This window comes from Dermacentor albipictus, chromosome 6 (assembly GCF_038994185.2).
Source record: "Dermacentor albipictus isolate Rhodes 1998 colony chromosome 6, USDA_Dalb.pri_finalv2, whole genome shotgun sequence".
NCBI classification, from domain to species: Eukaryota; Metazoa; Arthropoda; class Arachnida; order Ixodida; family Ixodidae; genus Dermacentor; species Dermacentor albipictus.
In genome coordinates, this window is record NC_091826.1 from 13,254,374 (window position 1) to 13,276,217 (window position 21,844).

General features: G+C 43.4%; 1 protein-coding gene across 4 annotated transcripts; it reads right to left on the reverse strand.

Annotated features, from left to right (window-relative positions):
* Nucleotides 1-214: 214 nt before the first annotated feature.
* On the reverse strand, nucleotides 215-21,598 carry LOC135914250 (reticulocalbin-2). Of its 4 annotated transcripts, XM_070539919.1 has the most exons (8): nucleotides 21,111-21,598; nucleotides 20,665-20,812; nucleotides 16,122-16,269; nucleotides 13,892-13,975; nucleotides 11,910-12,026; nucleotides 8,608-8,816; nucleotides 7,904-7,960; nucleotides 215-664 (listed from the first exon to the last, which is right to left on the reverse strand). In XM_070539919.1, exons 1-8 carry the CDS (start codon nucleotides 21,316-21,318, stop codon nucleotides 493-495), a joined length of 1,143 nt encoding a protein of 380 aa, XP_070396020.1. In that variant the 5' UTR covers nucleotides 21,319-21,598; the 3' UTR covers nucleotides 215-492. The 4 variants fall into 4 exon arrangements, with proteins under 4 accessions (XP_070396020.1, XP_065303099.1, XP_070396021.1 ...); XM_065447027.2 differs by lacking the exon at nucleotides 13,892-13,975 and having other exon boundaries at nucleotides 21,111-21,593; XM_070539920.1 differs by lacking the exon at nucleotides 7,904-7,960 and having other exon boundaries at nucleotides 21,111-21,593.
* Between the last annotated feature and the right edge of the window lie 246 nt (nucleotides 21,599-21,844).

The following is a 21,844-nucleotide window of genomic DNA, read 5'->3' on the forward strand; positions in this document are numbered from 1 at the left end:
AATATCACGTATTTGGGTGAGTGAACAGCATGCTTGTGCAATATAGTGGCCTATATAGAGCAGACTTTTGAGAATTGGAAATGAGGTCTGTGTTTTCTGTAGATGTGTTGCTCAAGAAAATGAACACACCTTAGTGAAAGTCATGTGCAAAGTTGGTAATTGTTGAAGATACATGCACCAGTTTACTGCTGTTTAATAGAGTATAATGCACAAACAGGAGGCATAGAGATTCTTTATTGTACCCTTGGCCTTGAATGGTCTATAAAATCATTCACTCTGCAGAAGCACCCACAAACAGATAAATAACTGCCTGACACACGAACATGACAAGGTGCAGACATACCTGAGCAAAAATAAAGTTTGTAAAACAAAACAAAACTCCCACTCGGGACAGCCATGCCTCAAGTTGCTCCAGCTTCAGTTTGTATCCACTAACTCACAGGAAGATGCATGCGCCCACACACACACAATACACAAAAGGATGATGTGACCCTAAAGTTCATCACTGAATCGGCTGGTGTTGTGTAGATGTTCGCCATAGTCAGTTGCTTCACTTCCAACAAAGAGTTCGTGGTGGTCAATAATCTCTTGTATGGAAAGCTTGCCATCATTGTCAGCGTCGCCATTGGCTATGAGATGTTCTGCCTCTTGTTCTGCAACTTCACTGAAATGAAGCACAGGAATGGAAAGGAAAACAAGAAGACATTAGGGTTCTGCTGCACAATTTCTCTAGCCAATCAGAAAATGTGAAGCCTGAAAGGAGAATAGTTGTGGCATTGACCAATATGCTGTATGTCACACAACCAGACAATGTGATGGAAACTGAAGCAGCAGAAAATGCAAACAAATCTGGGCAGAGGAAACAGTAGGCTCACATCTCCGAAACTGTTGAAAACTAAGTGAAAGTGTTTTTTAATATTGTTAAAAGAAAGGATTTTATTTTCATTTAGCCAATCAGGAGAGCTGGTTCCTTAACACACCTGCACCTGATTACTTAATGGCACCTTTAAGTTTTGTTTAATGGTTCCACAATTTTCAATCCTCTATCTTCTACGGGTGCACAGTACTTTGCAATGGATTCCATCACTGTCGACCCTGTTGATATAGGTAAACTATTGATAACTTAAAACAATCATGCTTGTGTGGCAACGATGGCATTAGTTCAAAGTTTCTCCAAAAGACTAAACACGTATGTTTTATTTCTCTGTGTTGCATTTTTATTTAGTTGCTTCATGATGGGCAGCTGCCACAAGATTAGAAAACAGACAAGGTGGTTCCACTTCACAAGTATGTTGACACACATAACCCATGTACATGATTATGGGCCTATACCATTTATCATATGTTACATGTAAACTATTTGTACACATTATTTTCACACATTTAACAAGCTCCCTTGGTTCAGATAAGTCATTTCACTACAGTCAACACAGTTCTTGGACACATTTTTTCTGCAATACACAACTGGTCACATTTACTGACTTGTGACTTGCATGCATTCGGTGATTCTGGAAGTCTAATCGACTGCATATTTTTTACTTCTCAAAAGTTTGCAATAATTTTAACTATTAACTACTAATGCTTAAATCTTGCGAGCTGAATATAGACCGACCAGTGCTTCACTTGACTAAAAACATTCCTGGTATGTCACGATAACGTTGATAACAAGCACTAAGGGTTGATAAAGGTTTATATTGGTTGGATCAAGTTTCATTACATTGAAAATGACACCAGGCTGTGTGGAGATAAGCAAGTGACACAATGCTTACACATAGTGAAACAGCTGCCAGAGGAGTTTCTGTGTGAATTTGTTATTTACCTAATGATACCTCTTCTTCTCTTTGCCCTTTTGCTGATGACTGCATGATTTATAGGAAAACTTCTTGTTACTCCCATACTGCTAATTTCAAAGCTTATATAATTACCACAACTGCCTAGCATAAAATATCTAATATGCAAATGAACATAACCAAATGTAAATTACTGAGAGTTTCCCACAATTGACCACCATGTCCCACTTATTCTCGTACAGGCATTTCAGTAATTTCTGTAACTGCCTATGAGTACCTCACTGTACAGATTACGTATACTCTCTTCCAACTGCACGCTGACTCACGTCATATCTAAAGCAAATCACATGCTTGCTTTTTTAAAGTGAAACTTCTCACTGGCTCCTGTGCAAAGCTTAAAAGACTACACATCAATTATGCCTGCCCCAGACTGAAATATGTCTAATCAATCTGAGACCCAAGCCACGTCATTCTAATCAATAAGCCTGAAGCTGTGCAGAATTGCTCAGCTCTTTTCACTATGATTCAGTGGTCTTGCCACACGCTGGTTGTTTTTCCTAGCCCCCTTTCAGGTTTAGCAGTTTCCTGTGCTTGTTTCAGGCAGACTACTTGGACACCACAATTGGTGGTGACATCAACGCAGGTTTGCTGTAGGGTAAAACCCTTATCTGGCAAAAGATTGTGAAAGATGCCGTAAAATACAGAGCAGGCCTCCGAAGGTGCCACACACACCATCACTCATGCCATGCCTTGGGAACCTTTCTACACACCTCTGTTTTCTGTGTCAAGTAAGTTTAGTACCAGCTTCGCTCTGTTGTGTTCATGGTTTATTCAAGGTGGTAAATGGAAAGTCGGTCATACCATGGTCATGCCTACGTTAACCGTAAAAGACGCCAATGCTTCCCTACAAAACCAGTCTAGCAGCGACTTGTGGCAGCGATCATGGACTATGACATGACAGTCCATGTCATTGGCTGGGACCATTTCGTTGGAGCGGAGGGTGGCATCATCTGAGAATTGTGGAATGCAAGCGACCAATGAAGAATTGGACAAAACCACATGGCACAATTTCTTATGCAATTGACGCCTGGCGACAAGGCGCAGGCATAGCTTTGATGCGCAAGATGGAGAAATCTAACGGTTGTCAGTTTAACACTGCACATCGTGATGCCACACATTCCGTGGTTTCCAGCAAAAACATATGTTTGTGGAGGGGCAGACATTTGCTGCATGTTGCATTTTCAATCGTGATAATCATGCCATGTATTTCAAGCTTGGCAGCTTGTCTACTCTGAGTGCCTTAGTGAGAACCATACTTTCACGTTAATTAAGCTTGAGAGAACTATCATTGGGTCTTGCTTCTGCAGAAGCAAATGACTATCACCGATGTTTCTCCCCGATAAATACTGCATTTCGTTTAGCGACTATGGTGTTTCCTTTCCCCTATTCTGAGCTGTCGATTCATTAAGAGCATTGCAACATCATGAGCAGGTGCCGTGTGGTGCCCAGGTTCATTACAGGCACGCTCGACTATACAGATTCTTCTTCTACCTTGTTTCATGGCTATACACCATTGGGAAAGCATTAATAAGCGCCAGAAATGCATCTGGTTAAGTTCTAAGGCTATGAGCAATGAAAGCGCAAGCTACACCTCCCTTCTAGCACATACACAATGTGCACACACACACACATTACGACTGTCTTATAGAGTTGAAACGTGATTTAACGAAGTGACGACTACGCTTGAATTATTTCGTTAAATCTGGAAGTTCGTAAAATCGAGAAAGCAATTTTTCAGTCCATCGAAATCTAAAATTGTAACGTAGTGACACGCGAAGGCTACCGTGGCATTGTATTTGCCGCTAATCCAGCAAATCATCATCCTCGGCATGTTAGTTTTAAAGGTTTAGTGCAGTGACATCACATGCAGTTTTTGTTGGTGGCGGTTGGTTAATCGTCATCCTCGGCATGTTAGTTTTAAAGGTTTAGTGCAGTGACGTCACGTGCAGTTTTTGTCGGTGGTGGTTGGTTATAAAGGGAGAGACTTCAGAGGTAATGAGCGCTGTCGCCTGACTTCTGTGAGCGTCGTTCCCAAGACGAGGGGACAAGAGCGGAAGAGTGGGAAGGTGGGGAGAAAAGAAAAGAAAGAAAAGGAGAGAGAAAAAAAAACGGGGGGGGGGGGGACACACCACGAGAAAACAAAAGGAAATGAAGGGGGGCATGGGAGGGCGTTGGGGAAGCGAGAGTTTAGGGAGCACTCAGGGGTGTTGTTGGCGGCATGTTTTTTTGTGGCATTAGAAGAGCCGGTCAGGCGGTCAGTGCGCGAGTAACACAGAAGACCACCCCCCAAAACCATGAGTTGAAAGAGTGACTTGAGCAGCATAGCAGCAGTGCGTCGAGTAATTTTTAAGTACCGTAAAAACCGGAATATAGGTCGAACTTTTTTTCAAAAAACCATCGCGAAAAGTCGACCCTCGACTTACCGGACATTGGCGGAAAAACTACGGAAGTCTTGCAACAATGGGCGGATGAAGTAAACAGCCGCCATCGCCATCAGCAGCAGCGCGGCGTCTATGGCGGCGTGGCGACGTTGTGGCTATGGTGGCATGTTGTGGCACCGGCATTTTGCATTTCCATTGTCGCAAAGTTATATTAATTAAAGGCTGCATTTTCATTTTGTTTCCAAATGAGCGGAAGCCGACGTCAATTCACCGTCGCCTTCAAGAAAAAGGCGATTGAGTATGCGGAAGTCCACGACAACCTGGCGGCACAGCGCGAACTTGAAGTATCCGAAAAGAGCATTCGGTAGTGGCGGAGGCAAAAGCAGCGTATTACAACTTGCAGCAACCAAAAGAAAACTTCATTTCGTGCCGGATCGCAGCGGACTGCAGAACTGGAAGGCAAGGTTGCGGAGTCCATCCGAGAGCTGCGTGTAAGATCGCTGCCTGTGACTGCCGAATGCATCCGTTTGAAAGCGGTAGAGATCGCACGCGCCTATGGACTGGGCAGCGAGAAGCACTTGTCATCCGACTCTGATCAAAGGCGTTGCTCTGATTCGGAGTAACGTTTGCGCACTTCGTGCCCTTCTGTGTACTGTACACCCTGCCAATTTTTAACAGTATCGCGCGACCATCGACCCGTGTGTTTGTCAGCACCTTGTCATCACGGCACGGAGCGGCGAAATAGCGAAAGTAAGGGCATGTGTACACATGCGTGTACCTCGTTTGTTTCGCTGCTCAGGGCCGTTAATAAGGTGCTGACAAGCACGCGGGTCGATGGTCGCGCGATACCGCTAAAAACTTGGCCAGATGCACATGCGAGCAGCATTTAAATACATACTGTCACCATTGTGCAAACCCCTGAGTCGCATTTGTTTCACGGTAAGGGTGTCATGTCTTTCGGTACTTTTGCCATTGAAAAATATATATATATATTTTTTTTTCATTTTGAGAATTCGTTAGTTGGGGGATCGACCTATATTCCGGTCCGACCTATAGTCCGGTTTTTACGGTAGTTAAAAGGGCGACAAGGAGTCTGGGTGCAATGTAACAGGAAGGCAGCGGCACAATCTTTCAAGGGACATTAGCCCCAGTAGCTCAACGTAGGTGTCGTTACGGCGACATACAGAAATGGCGATACCCTGTGTGTACGAGATGCCAAAAAAGGTATACTGACGTCTGGGACTTCGAAATGTGTTGGTGAGGGTGTTTCAAAAAACATATAATAAAAAACCGACAAAAAAAAGGAGAAAAGAGAGGGGGGGGGAACTGAAACCGGAATAACAAATAGGAAGGTTACGTGTGCAGAAACGGGCGGGAGCAGGTGTATATGGGAAAAGGAGGACGTACATTTGATATAAACATAAAAACAGGAAAGAGTATAATAAATTGAATAGTAGGCAGGAAAATATTTTCCAAATGGAGGAATTGGTGAGGTTAAGAATTAAGGTTATCTGGTGGCATAATGCGTCTTGTGTCTCGGTTGATGTGTGGCATGTGTGATGTGTGGCATGCAGTTTCATTCAAGACTGTCATCAAGAGCGTCAAGGTGGTTGGAATCTCAAACAGTAATGCACAGCATGGAGGACGAGCAGCCTTGAGACCCACTTGACAAACAATAAGGGCAATGGTAACAATGAGGGTGATTGAATAAAAATGAGTAAATGAACAATTTTTTGGACTTGCCCGATAATTCGCGTGCCTTCGTAGCACTGCCACATACTGAATAGAGGCAATGTATAAGAATGTCTGAAAATCGATATGCTGAAAGCCTTTGCCATCTGACTTTCCAGACTTTTTGCTGGGACCACAGGTCCAAAACGACATTAAAGCCACCACTGCCACCATTTTGATTATCTCACAGCCTCAAACAAAAGTTATCCACCCTGATCCGCTGGCAGTCATAGTCACCACTGTGGAAACGCTTGGCCTATCTACTTCGACATTAACTACCACATATCCTGCTGTCTGGGGCTGTGTTTTTCATTGAAAGGATTCACTGCTGTCGGCAATGTCATGGACTTTACTCTACCTTTGTCATCCTTGCCGATGGCTTCAAAGTGTGGAAATCACAATAAGGGTGAAGCGTTGCACAATGCCAGTTCCCAAAAGTCAGCTTTGCTGCAATATGGCAGTTTTATGCAGTGATGTGAAGAACCAAGTTGGGCATTATAGAAAGACAACCACAGCAAAAGGCAAGGGAAACGAAAAGAGCGCGAGAAGAATTCTGTCTCCATCACCTTTTCCTGTGGTTGTCTTTTGATTGCGGAACTTGGTTCTTCAAAGCAATGCACCAACTAGCCCAGCAAGTTCTTCTAAATTATGCAGTGACGCATACTAAAAGTTTAAAGGGGCCACCGCCATGGGACACAGTATTGGGGGTGAGCTCCACCACTGTGACGTGGCGTGAGGGATCACGTGGACACAGCAGCTTCGGAAGTGCCGAAGCGAACTGAAAACGAGAGTTTAAAGTCACATCTGTGCTCCTGTTCTGATTAAGTGGTGAAGTTTTCCCACCTTGGGTATCTGCTTGACAGCATTTGAAAGCATTATAATAGGTAGTGGTTGCTTTTGGAGACATGCAGCATGGTAGGCTACTGCTCGGTGCCACAGTGCCAGACGTACGCAACGGAGCCTGGTGTCAGCCTTATTCACACATAGCTGCAGAACAAGAAGCTGCGTGAAGCTTGGCTCGCGAAATTTGGAGCCGGCAAACAGTCATCGCGTACAACTCAGGCATGCAGCAAGCACAGACGCGAGGAAGGTTTCTGCTACGGCGTCCAGACTGCGATGTTCGATGAGTAGTCGAAAATGCACACTGAGACCCTCGCCCACGCCTGCTGCCCAGCTAATGTCATGATGCTTTATTTGATCTATGAACTTGTTGATGCTAGATGCTGGCAAGTTTACTGGAATGGAAAGGGAGCTGCAAGAAGCGCATTAAAAAAGGCATGGCACACGGTCATGTTTGTGTTATGAATTAATGTGCTGGATTATGAAAAAGAAGCAGCAGGAGATCGCACGCTGAGAAGACCGACAAACATACAGTGTGACGTAACTTTAGAAATAATATTGAATCGTCCAAGAATTTATTAAAAGAAAGGATTGAATTGTCGTGACAGCACATTACAGTAGCCGTGGGCGTCGAAGTTTCTATAACGAAATTACTTTTGAACAGCTCTGATAGCGTCCATGCAACAATGGTTGCTTGTGTACTGTCAAATGCTTATATTCTGCCCTAAAGCTCAGGGCATGGTGCGAAAATGCGCTCGCAACGAAAGCAAAACATTGTGCGTGGACATGCATGCAGACGCGCAGTCGGTCGCTGCGAACCCGTGCGATTACTGCATTGAGGCTTCGTTCTGTTATGTTCCATTCGGTTATACAGACAGCCCACTTAATGAACATATTTCACAAAGTTTTCTCTCAGCGTTTGCCTACCTTTCACAGAAGAAGCTGGTTTGGAAACTCCATCGTGGCGACCGCACGCAGTGGCGTTCGCGGTAAGTACATATTCGATAAGGAGATAGCGTCTGTAAACATTTCTGTGCTTTCAGTTCGCCCAAGATTACTATTTTGACAGTAAAAAACTTCCCTCGTTTTGAGAGTACTTACAAGATATCTCCAGGAGGGCTGCCATGTGGTGTTTTTGTTGAGCGTTGTAAGCCAAACCTATGAGGAATGCGCCGTGTTATCCCTCATACTACGCAAGGGGGGCGCTTCCGACAGATGGCAAATCCGTAAGTTCTTGCCCCCAATGTACATATCCCTTTATTATACACACATGCACCTACTGTCGAAGTATGAGGACTGATACACCTGATAAGTGTGCTGGCAGACTTTCAGAGCTATTTTGGGTGTCCGTGGCAATCTGAGCCGATCTGAGGCAGTAAAAGGCATGCGTTTTTTCTTCAGATTGCCCAGTTTTTCGAACATTCTCGGGTGCCTCTAGGGAGTTCATAAACTGCTTGTAAGAACCCTAAGATGATATTAATGCAAGTTCGTATGTGAAAGCTTTGCAACCCTTCCTTCAGTTGCACATGTTTTCTTTGTTCACTACAGAAGACTAAGTACAAACAATCGGAGAGATGCGCTTGTCCACTGCCCATTTCTTATCTTTCGTGGTGTGTGCTCCCTTACTATGTCAAATATGAGAATCAGAAGTCAGCCTGATGATGATGCGATAACAACACACAAATGACATCGGCAGCATGACAAGGCCTATATAACCTAAAGAGCAGACGGACACAGTAAATCCAGTTTCAAGCTTTTCGCTGCTGCAGCACTAAGAAAAAACAGAGAACAATGATAATGCTTACTCATTTCCTGGTAGCAGCCAGTTGAGAGTTTCCTCTTTGTCAAGCTTTCTGTCACCATTCTTGTCATAGTCCACCTCGAACCGCTCCTTTTCTGCAATGTACTGCTCATTGCTGAGTGGCTTGTCTGGGTCTTCTGTCGTGAACTCTTCAAGGCTCAGGTAGCCGTCTTTGTCCACGTCCTTGCGTTTCATTGTCTCTTCATACAATGTCTGCAGAAATAGGAACATGCTGTCAATGCGATTCAACCAGCAGAACTGAAAGAACGTGCAATCAAGTAGCTAGTCTGCTAGATCTCTTTACAATGTTTTTTGTACACATTCTCTTGGGTAATGCAACACAATTTTTACATGGATGCTCCATAAAAGTACAATCAGAATGCGACCACACTTAGCATCACTAATAGTCACCAGTGGTTTTGGTGTTTCCGGTGCCTTACTATGCTATGCCTTGGTGCGTAAGTTTTACTGCTCGCCACTAGCAACAAATTTAATGCATCAGAACAAATTCTGTTCTTGCAATGTGTTTTAACTCATCAACAACATGTTTCGCTTCTTTGATGCCAAGGAGTGATGAGTGCGATATGCTGAAGCCATGGCCTCTGACATTTGGCTGTGCTATTAATTAGGGAGGCAACAGTGCAATGCTATCTCAGAGGCCACGGAAAACCACAGCACTTGGGGTTATTTGACAGGGTGCAACAAGTTCGAAAGTACTTGATAAAAGCCAAATACCTGTGCATAACTTCCCAACACATTGTATTACGATGCGCACGCCAAGCCACAACAGCAACACGCACATTTGTTTTTCATTGTCTTCATTCTATGTGTCACGGGTCTGCAATACATGGGAGAGATCAATGGCTTTGCTTTGTGCTCTTGTGTTCTGGGTGATCCCTTGGCTCATGGCCTCCGAGATTGGGCAGCACGCATGCTTGAGGCCTTGCTCTGTTTGTTGAGCATGCCAGCAGACTACTGCTAGCCTCTGTTTTTATACAACACTTATTGCTAGACACCAGTGTAAAGAAGTTGATACTGTTTAGAAGTGTTTGCCTGTGTACAGTCACAAGGGTATTTTGTGACACCAGAAGACTGCAGTGCTCCACTGGCATACTCACAAAACCACCGATAATTCAAGAGACTGGTCTATGCCAGAAGAGTAAATTCACATATGTGTGCTCATTCTTTCACTTCTTTCACTACAATCCATGGTGGGCTGTTGCACTGGTGTTGGCTTGCCTCGTGGCAACTACTCCCTTCCACACAATGAGTAATGCTGGCCATAAGGGTAGATAACATTGGTAACGGCGTAATGGTAATGATAAATTTCAGTTCCTCCTTCAACTTCATTATGATGCAGTTCTAGTGTAATTGCCTCAGGGCATACAAGGGTATGGGATGGGGGTGAGTTCTAGTGTAATTGTGTGTCACCATCATCTGCCTAACTTATTTATGTTCCCTGCATGACGAAAGCCTCTGCCATCGACCTCCAATTGCACCTGTCTTACACCATGAACCCATCCTATGCCTGCAAATTTCAGAATCAGAATCATGTTTTATTGAGTTATTAAATGTAGCACATTAATGAAGACACAGAAGGAGGTCCCAGAGCACAAGGCTGTAAAGTACTAAAGCAAGGTGTGAAACTGGGCTAGTTGGTATTCCAGATTGGTATAACCAGCACAAAAGCAGACACAGAACACAAGAAGAAGCAACAAGGAAAAGTGCTTGTCCTTGTCGCTTCTTCTTGTGTTCTGTGTCTGCTTTTGTGATGGTTATACAGTATCAATATGTAAGGTACTAAGGCTGTAAGACTCTAAGGAACTAGGTGTAATGACACCTAATTCTCTGCCGTACTCGACTGTGCTTCGCTTTCCTGGTTTCTCTTTCCCTACACATAACATGCACAACCTCTTTTCCTCTTCATCTTGGCTAGAATGTTGATCACCCTCTTTTGCTTTCTAATCCACATAAAGATCCTTATTCGAGGGCTTCCTGGTGCTATATGCAGCTAAAAAAAAAAAAAATATATCACCGACGATTACGATACTCCCTCATGCGAAATCTGAGCGCAGCTCTATACATGTCTTCACTTCGCATGTCAATATTTTGTATTATCATTATATATGTACACGGTGTACATTAGGAAGAGAATGCTGTGAATAGTGTAGCTGGTGCATACAAACTGTCTTGTGTGGCACATTGAAAACGGAGCGAAGTCTGACGTGAATGTCTCGCTAATCGGGAGATTGCGAGAGGCAGCGTGTAGGTGACGTGTGGGCGCGATTCACAGCAGCCACTATGCAGCGCTTTGTTTCCATAGAGATGGTGCATGCTACTCTGGTGCCATATTGTAGCCATCATCGCCGTACAGTCAATCTTGTGCAGCACTATGCTTTTCTTCACACACTTTCGTTCCAGCAATGACGAGAGTGGGCTCTTCGGCGTGGTGAAATCATGCCACAAGGGTCAGCAGTGACAACACCCAAGGGAGAATCACATCGAGCCATTACTCGTAGCCACTCGCCATCGCACCTTGCAGGAGCAGTGATCCCTGTCGCACATGCTGGTACCGTGGCCTGACCTCAGCAGCTGACACCGCGGACAAGCGTAGCCCTTTCCCACAGACCACCTATCCTCCCCACCTCATGCCACCCTGATGGCCCCTAAGAAACGCAGATGAGATCGCCCACATGGCTCAAGCTGCCGTGGCCGCCGGCAACTCAGTGCATGCACAGGCCATCTCCCCTTTGCTCCTCCCCCACTTTCCTCCTCATGTGCTCTCGCCGACGTTCGACGCAGGAACGAGTGTTTAAGAGCTGCGCTCTAAAAGAAGCAAGAAAGTGAGAGAGAGAGACCATCTCCTGCACATAGCTAAGAGCAAGTTCCAACAATTTTTAAGCACCTAATAAAATTTAAGGGTTTTCAAAATCTTGAGCACGCCACTTCTATGTTTAAAGAATTCAGCAATTGCTTCAAACCTTTGTAACGACTTTCTATGTCGTAAGAGTCTGCGCTCCGATAGATCCTTCGATGAACTTCATCATGTTGCATTTCCACCCAGCTAATGACAGAGCTGAGGCCAAGATTCGAACAAAGTCGAAGTGCAAACTGTGCATGCTAGTATTGCTTTGCTGTTGTATGTGATTTTATTGAGGAAGCCATGCAAACATATTCTACTCCACAAAACACTCTGCCTGTATACGTTTGAGAACTTGCTGTTCGCAACAGCCTGGCAAACTGTGTTGATTGAAAGCTGGGTAAAAAGTAAGAGCTGTTGAGAAAAGCACACAATGCTTCGATTACCTCCTGCATTTCAGGGAATTCAGATGGATGGGAGAACTTGGGAAATTCATTCTTGTCCAGCACGCCATCTCCATTTGCATCGGCTGCCTTGAAGTAACGGTCATCTTCTTCAAGAAGCTGAAAGTGAAGATATATTTCGTATTAAGGACCTCTTCACTTTTGGCATGCCTTAAAGGCACACTACAGAGGGATATCAAGTTCATCTGTATTAGTAAATCACGCCACTGTAATGACAAAGCAGCCACCTTTACCGCAGAGAGCAAGCTTGATAAGCCAGGAAAAATGGAAAAACGAAAGACAGTTGGCGTCGCGTCCCTGAGTTTTCTGTACCAGCTTTCCATAATGCGATCGATTTGGACAGTGCCTACCCAGATCAAGCCAACTGCAACAAAATTTTACTTTGGCTAAATCAGTTATAAATGAGTATTAGTTCATACCACGGAAGCAATCTTGGCAAAGACGCAGGGTCAGCAATCGTATAACTTTCTTGTTAGCAGCCTCTAAGCAGCTATGACCCAAGTCCCAGCATGTTGCCTCAAGAGATTTTTCAGTGCACCACAGCCTAACTTCGCAGGTCATGCCAAGGAGCAACATGTTTGTGAACCTTTTGTGATGTTTCCAATCGCATTTCCAATTGAACGTTTTGCATGGGGGCTCACCTATATCTACGCTATCTTAAACTAGGCTTTTACGCAGCCAAAATTTCACTGCAGTTGGCCTTTAACCCTTTAAACATTAAGCCCGAGCTACACCCCTCCTGCTGTTTTGTACCAATATTACCAAGGACAAATCCTACTCGTTTAATGCACACTTTGCTTTGTAGCAATGAGTCATGCGTGTTAGTTAGCATGTTCCACCAATAACTGCTAGCTCTGAGCACTTGCACATAAGTTTGTAGTTTTCTAATGACATCACACTGTGTCACTCTAAATAGCACATGTAGCTAGGAGCTCCATGTGTAGGCTGCACAAAATTCTTAACATCTTTCTGTTTCATACAGCGCCAATGCCAAAATTGAGCCCAAGAGGTTTCGCAGCTGGCAATTCTGTCTTGTCACAAATTTTTCTTAGGACAACGCACAAGAATGGCTCAACAGAGGAACACAGAAGCTGACAGCATTTTAGGTGTTAGGTTAACATAAAATAATGTATTTCATCTCAATGCATTGAGTAAAGAGAAAATAGCGCACTAAGTCTTTTATAAACAAGGAAAAAAAAAAGGATGTGTGTAGGGAAAGAGGGGAGACAGGTTAGGCAGTCGATTTACTTATTCTGTCTCATCTTCCCACCTCGGTGGAGCGCAGAGTGACAGACACAAAGACGGCAAAATTCATACGCCCTGATATTACATTTGTGTCTTCAAGGTACAGGAACAACATCCAGCTTGAAATGCGTGCATACTGAACAAATAATAGCAAAGGTCGAAGGAATCCCGCCAATGTGTAAGATCAGAAGCAAATCAAAGAATGCTACCATCCAGGGCCCCTTGCTGCCCTGGCTATTAATTCTGTGCACACGTGTCCTCCAGGTCTAACAATGCTTGCTGGGGATATATGAATACAAAGGGACATGGGTAGAAAAGGGCAGCAACTGACAGCTTATTCAGCTTTGAATTGCAGTAGTACAAAGGTTTGGTTGGTACACAGTTATAAGAGAAAATGCAGATAATGTACTTGACAAGTGCTTTGAGGTTTACATTTTACATGTCTTCATGTCCTTGTTTTATTCACATCATTGCATCTAGTATGGCTTGACTAGCTCGCGCCTCTCTTTACTGGTAGCACAGACAACTTGCACGTGAACTGCATTCCCAACTTTGTTTCCACTCTGCCCGGAGACCCTGCCTTCGCGCTACTGCAAAATCTGCCAGGTGTGGGTGTCCACATTTGCACACGCTGACGTTTCACCTTTTGTTACTGAACAGAAAATCATCCAGCGTTATTTGGCATGAAATCCTCTGGCAGCAGCACAAAAAATACACACTTGCTTCCGGCTTCTTCTTACAGAATCGACAAGACTTGACAGAGATTGGCTGGGGTTTTGTAATACTGTTACACGCTCTAAGTTCTGAAATTAAAGAGCCACCACATCAGCGCAATTAGACTTTTGCAGTTGCTCTAGATGCTGGTCAAAGCGACAATTCAATTTAAAAATGTATTCACGCAGCTGCTGCATGTAAAAGATGAAAAAAAAAAAGCTGTACTATGAGAGGAAGAAAAGAAACAAAGAGAAGCAACGTATTGGTTGAAGCTCAAGGTGTGAAAGCCAGACCTTTAGTGTGAAATGTGCTCTGAAACTGAGATAGCATAAACCAGTTCGATGCGCTCGAAAACGCGAACAAGCACAGAACTGACATATACAGGGCTACATGGCTCATTGTGAGCTGAAAAGCTGGCTTGATTGACAAGTACTTCACAACTGCTTGTCCCTTCCCTACCTTTGTCTGTTTCGCCTAACACCTTGAGCAACACGTAAGCAATGGAGGAAAGATAGAACTACTTGCAGGTAGAGATCTTCCAATGGTGAAATTTCCAAACTGAATCAAATACTACTACAGAACCATTTTAGAAAATTTACCTTCGAGTAACTAATTGATTTGTGAACAGAATACTTTCTCATTTCTAAACAAAAAGAAATATAAAGTTTGCATGGAGCCTGTTTGGTAAAAAGAACCTTACATTTATATTGTTTGATACATGCATGTAATGCCATTCAGAATAGGATGCCTGGTCAATCAAGGAACTTGTAAATGACACTTTCTATCTGTTTAGGTCACCAACATGTGTTGGTGCCCACTTTTTTTTTTGAACAAAAAAGAATAGTATTTGACAATTTCAATAGGTGAACTCACGAATCAAATAGCAATAACTATTCAATTTGTGTTCGAAATATCAATTATTCCCACATCCCTACTAGCAGGTGAAAACACAAGAGGTCATTTCCTTTTCACTAATAGCACAGAGAAAACAAAGTGACAAGCATGTCAAATAAAAGGAACATGCAGATTCCAGAATTCACTGATGATCCTAATATACAATGTTTAAAGAATTTAATTGCTTTCTGCACAAAGTAGTAAATTGCAAAAAAATTCTAAAGTATGCGTTCCTCAACAGTCATCACCCCAGCAGTTAAAATGCTCACATCATTTTGCTCCAGTTGGCAATGTGGTCTCCAAAGACAAAAAGGCAAACGCACATCGACATGTGATTGATGGAACGCTGTCGTCATGAAATTAGCAGTCTCATTCAACACGCAGTACTACAATGCTTTAAGAAGGAAGTATAACCAGATGTCACGTATATGTAGGTACAGTAAAATACCACCGCTTTTCTTTGAAATTCAACCTCATTAGAACCAGCAGTTCTTTGACGCAGTGTAGTCGGTGCTATTAGTACTGTAGAAAGCCGCTTACGTGGAGTGATGTTACACATGTATACTAAATATAAGACTCAGTTTCAGTTAGATTTGCACGCCCTTTATGACAAAACAATATTGTGGAGCAAAGGCTAAAGTCATCGGCTACTTCTCTTTGTTCAAGAGGCAACAGTGAGTACATGTTTGAAACTAAAACACAAAAAATAAAAAATAAAAGAGACAGAGAGAAAGTGCAATGCATAGCCGTTAAAACTAATTTTATGCAATTTACTTGTTAGCATAACAGGAGAGCTTTTCGTTACTTCACCTGGGGCGGTATTCTCAGTTAATCGCTCTCACCTATAGCAATATCACTTTCACAAGATTTTGTGTAACACCAGACGTATCGGCCTGGGCGACATTGGTTCCCGACACTGCTTGGTGCGAAGACAGCGCTCCAAAAGCAAGCTTGGCATTTTGCCAGAAACACTGGTGTCCGTAGCATTTCGTTCTAGTTACGTCAAATCTCGTGAAAGTAACAGTATTACAAAGAATGATCACTTGAGAATACTGCCCCTGGTTTCGTACCATGAGATCATTCCCTCCATGGGAATTCCCAAAAGAACAAGCCAGCACATAGTAGCCCAAGTTGCTTAAGCACATTTTCTTTCTGTACAATTTTTACTACGCATAAGCCAGTAAAGTGTCAAATCTGAGCAGCATGACATGTCTACTGCTAACTTTGTCGAACTGACACAAAATGTGCAACTGCAAACGCTTAATATTGCAGAGGCTGCATCGACAAGGGCCTATCCACTGCTGCTTTCAAAGGCAAAAAAGGCAGAAGCAGGTCACATACTCTCAAGTCGTTATCTTCACTGTCGCTGTCCGAAATCTTCTGTGGTGATCCGAAGGCTTCACTCACATGCTCGTCCCAAGTAACCTTTCCATCACCATTCTTGTCTTCATCTTCAAATCGCTCAGCTGCCTCTTCTTGTGTAAGCAACCTTTTGAGAACAACAGAAACCACATGGATACAACACACATGCGAGATCACCATAAAGGAAGCTAGGGAGGAATACCAGGCATTCACACAATACTAGTTCCGGATTATACCCAGGATGATGCAAATAATAAAAAATACCCAAGGGAAGTGAAGGTGTCTGCTACACAGTACTACACAGAATTCTCAAGGGGTTAGAAATAATCCAAGCCAGTGTACTGCATGCAAAGAGCACTCGTAACAATTGGCTATAAATAGTAGCCCGATGAGGTGGAAACCAATTTGAAAGTGTTCAGGCCGAAACTCATTACAGAAAAGAAGAGAGAGAGAAACAAGTCTTTTAATTCAATAATTGATCACATTTGCATACCACAGCTGCACAAAGGGATTGAAGGGTGCCATAGTGAAAGGCTATGGACTAATTTTACCTGAGTACATTTGTCGCCAAATGAAATGCGAGCAGTGGAGCGCGTGGCTGAAGCATAACTGAAGATATAGTGTGCGCCGTCCAGTCATCACTGACGGGAGTGTGCATCCAGTTTGACTGCATTGCGCGGTGATGCTCCCAATATACTGCAATGTTTTCGCATCTGTTCTGGTTCTCTTTTAGGTGAAAAATAAGAATAAAAGAAAACATAGGGCGAGTATTATCTCACAGTGAAGCGAAATCGTGTGTGCTATCGAGATCAAATGAAACGCATATAGTGGTGCACATGCTATAGCTTGTGCCATCATTTTTACTGCACCATCATTTTTTTTTTTTGCTTTCAAATAGAAGAGAACCAGAACAGAAACTAAAATATAGCAGTATGGGGAAGCATCATCATGCAGTGTGGTCTAACCAGATGTGCGGGCCTATCAGTGGGATGACTGGATGGCACGTACTATACCTTCTGTTATGCTTCGGCCAGGCACTCCGCTGCTCACGTTTCATTCGACACTGATAGCACATGAGTATTCTTGAATTACACTTTCACATAATGTCACCATCATGTGTGGGAGTCTAACCCATGACCTCCCTTTTCTGTGGCAGAATGATATAGCCAGCGGCATGCCTTTGCATATTAAAAACTTACTCAACAGTGTCTCCGAGTGATCTGTGAAGCTTGCAACAGGTTTGCAAAAGTCCAAAACTTCAAAACTACTAATCTTTGATGCACATTCTTGATTAATACCTACTGCTAGCTTCTTTTAGCACAACCTAAATGAATACGAGATACTTTTGTGAAACGTCCGCCACCTGGCATAGTCCTGCAGAACTTATTTGCGTATTCAACCTTAAAAGTGTATAAAGATGTAGCCACAATGACAAAAAATGACTAAGTAAAATGAAAAAAAGATGTGTTGACAATGCTACAAAGACCACATGAGAGGGAGTGATAGTTAAGTAATGGAAGTACTGAGAGCTTCCTAGAGTAAAAGTATTTTGACGGATTCTTGAAGTCGAGGTGTCCCAATGATTAATTTGCCATGTACATCCTCATGCTTTCCATCCTGTTTCAAAAACAGGCAATGCCTAAAGCACATAAGATACAACAAGATAACATTTGCAACAGACAAGATACATTTTGCAGGTAGCTAGCTATCCAGCATCATTTAGAGTTATTCAAAGAGTTACAAGATGGACCGATGTGTGTGCATAAAGCAAGCAATTGCGTGCGAGACCCGAGAAGGTGTGCGGCGACAGAAGCAATACAACGGCGATGACGATGATAGTATGACAGCAACATAAAGACAGTTTCGTTTTTACTCCGGCGAATAAGCATTACGTGTTCTGTTATGACCTGGGCCAATCCTAAAGGCTGTACAATGCGACACAGTATCTTCATAGAGTTATCTGTTGCGAGGACAGGAGTGGGGAATGTGGGCCAATTCAGAAGGCAGTGCAGTCTAACACATTGTCTCAAAGCATTAGCTGGCACGTTCCCGTTAATGGTGTGTGTGATGGAAAGTGGTAGGCCTGAAGATGAACAGAAATTGGCACATGCGCACAAGCTCTTGCTCGTGCTATGTTATGCACACAGCAGTTGTTTCAAAGATCTAGTTGGCATCGACATGAGAAAAATATGTATGTGATCGTGCTCGAATGATTAGAGCATTGAGCTGCTTCGCCGGGAGCCAGAGGTTCGATCTCACCATCGGGCACGTTGATTTTCTTTTTATTAACCCTTTCACTACCATAGATGAGCCGAGCTTGTCTACACGATCTGTGCCGCTCCCACCAAAGACTAGTTGCATTCATCGATGCTGGAACAAGCGCTTGTGCACGGCCACAGTAAAGCTACCCTGATGAATTTTGTATAGTTCTTTTTGGCTTCAACAGATGGTGCAATAAAAAACAAAAAACTAATTCAAAGCTTGCATTTTGTTTGAGTAACGTTTCGATGCCGGCAACAGTGATTTAAGCATGGCATCGTCCTCTGTATGTGCGCATGCTGACAACAGCTCCGCTCCAGAAAAAAGAAAAAACATTTGTTTGCAGAAGGTTTGTCGGACTCGGACAGTACAGAAGTTCAATTTTCCTGCGAGAATGGCAGCGATGATACTGAGCAGCGTATATTCTCTGCTTTGTCGGATTCAGACGACGACAGCGTCTGAATGTGTCGGCCGTGGACAAGGTTTCTTTTCACGGCCACGCCTGGCATAAAGGTCCCTGTGACAGAGAACGGGAACTGTGCACTGCATTTAGAATTGTTTCTAACAAATGAACTAACAGATTTCATTCTCTGTGAAACCAACCACTACTAGTACCTGGTGGAAGGAACGTGGAGCAGCCCTCTGCACTATTCTGTGCTTTGAAATGTACCACATCAAGTCAACAATTTAGGAATCTGACATCCCTTGTCATATGCATGAGCCTCGCTTGTCACAGTATCGTTCTTCAATTTCCAGAGAGACATTTTTTGCAACAAGGACTACAGAAAGTTGTAGACTCTCTGCTGTGTGGTGCAGTGAAACCAATCCTCTTTCCATACTTAAAAAAAAAATATTTTGCATTTACAAATAAAGTGCGTTTAAGGATATATTTTGGTTATTTCAAAATTAAAAGAATTATCTAGGCAAATAAAAAAGAAATCGGTATTTTTGTATTATCTTTAGCCAAAAAGCTCGGTAGGGAAAGTGTTAAAGAGGCCCAAAACGAGGTGAGGCAGGAACCTACCCACCTACCACAAGTTGTCTGGGATGAGCCAAAGAATGCTTTGAATTAAAAAAAACAACATGGAAGCGACGACACCAAGCAACTGATGGGAGTCGAATCTTCATCATGAATGCACTGGTCTACCATTGAGCTACTGCAGAAGCAGTCGTCCCATTGACTTGCTTAGGTGTTTGTGTGTAGTATATCTGGCCCTGGGAGTGCTAGCCAATGACACTCAAGGCCATGTTGGAGGGTGTGGGGCACTCTTTCAATCACAGGAGTCATGTAGCATGTAAACTTATGAGCAGGTAGCTGGCCAATAAATCCTCGTATGCTACCTCATGGCAAAAATGTTGTGAAAGTTGGGATGCTAGCTATGCAGTGAGCAAGAGTAAAGGGAACTGGCACTTTAATGCTTGATTTAAGGTAAGACCATGTGAAGCCAACAGACTGAAGCCAAAAAAGGTCAAGGAAGCGGCCGTATTATGTAACCCGGGGTCTGCTTTCAAAAATGGATCATTCCATTGCAAATAATCCCAGAATAAATTATTTGTAATGTAAAATTTTACTGGTGAACAAAGGCCAGTGGAGCGAATACCAGGATAACAAAAGGGACTTGCCAAGCTAATCTGAGGGTCTCTTAAAGAGAACCGCCAAATTCGTGGCTTGATTTTTTCAGCTCAAAGCAGTGAAGTTCAGATAAAAAAGAAGAACAGAATGTTAGTGAAAGGAGGACAAGCACGAACGTTTCTTTTGCTAACCCTTTCGTCTTTTCTTTCCCATTTCAGTGCTTCGCAATGCAAAAATCACTCTACGAACTTAAACCAACTTGCCCGAATTGCTATTCCTACCCTAAATTCACATGTATAAAAGTGCAAGGTGGTGAATTTTTCCATCCATTTTCTTATATATTTTACTGTGGTGCTATTCCTCAAGAACACTGAAGACTAATGATGCCTTATGTTAACTTTCACGGAGTGTCTTAAGCAAGCACAGCATATTCTGATGACAACACAGCACACTGCATGTAATAACTTGACTCAACAAAGTAGCTGGTGTTGAACTGCCAATATGATGCCAAATTTCCCATCTAGCTAGACGGGAAAAGGTGTGTCAAAGCTGCAATTATTTATGGTCTGATGAACAGTGCCCACTGATGAGGATCAGTGGGCACTGTTTTGGTGCTTATCCCTTCCAATGCTAATGGAAATACAATGCGCAATTCTGCAGCCTAGCTTAAGTGCGATAGTTAATACTTACTTGAAAGAACGCAGTATCCAGTCAATGAGCTCAAGCCTGTCAACAAAGCCATCTTTATCCTTGTCCATTTTAATCGCCAACTCTTTTAACCTGGCCTTAGCTTCCTCGGGGGGCAGCTGGTCGAACTCCTCAACTGCATCTTTGCTACCTGCAAAGACAACCGAAGAAGAGAATACGAAGCGGATAATTTTGAATATTCGCTTAGCGTAAGAAAGCAAGGAATGGAATGATCGCAGGTTTGGAAAATTCCGGAAAGCGATGAGGAACAAAGTATGCTTCGACTCTCAAGTCCTGTTATTAACCGACGCGGCCTACGCACCACATGACAGCGATGCAAAGCACCGTAGACGGTCCAGCAATCGAATAATGCGCATACGTAGACGACCATCAGCACGTCATCTTATGTTCTTTCAAAGACAAAATCTCGCCAAACCCGTGAAGCTTACCCAGGATCGCTTCGTGATCAAAGCTCGTGTCGTGCTGCTCGGCTTCGAAGTGCTTTTGGCCCCTGGATCCGACTGCACCGTCCTGTACCCGCTCTTTGTTGAGTTCGTTGTGATGACTGTGACCGTGACACGAAACGTCGAACACAATCAACAAAACTTGGAACACTGCCATCCATACTAAACCGCTCGGTACCTCACGCGAAAACATCGCAGTTATTCGTCCTCACTACTCCACACTATTCCACACACTCTTCGTCTACACTTCACACTACCGACAATAAGCTTCCGCTACTGTTCCTGCCCAGCTTCAGCTGCTTCTTTCACCACCCTATTTTGCTTTTGTGACAGCTGCTGCAAGCCACAACGAGGCGCTGCCACAACACAATACGTGACAATACGAACACACAATAGTGACAAAACCACAATAGTACAGCCACAGAACACGTACAGCTCCGCTGGACAACTAAAATAAAATAACGCCGGCGCTTCCATGAAACGACTGACGCGCCCCGCTTCGTCTCTGAAACATGTTTAGTTTTTGTATTGCCTCCGAGACTAAAGAGCAAAGCACTCTATCTCGAAGGTAGTCACAACGTCGTAACCGTGTCCCACATTTTACGTTGTCCTTGCAGTCCAGTTTAGTTGACTTTCGGTTGCATGCACAGATGATTTTGTTAGAGTATTCTAGGTCAGTCTAGTTTTGTGGCACTTGCTATTTTCTTGTGTGATACAAT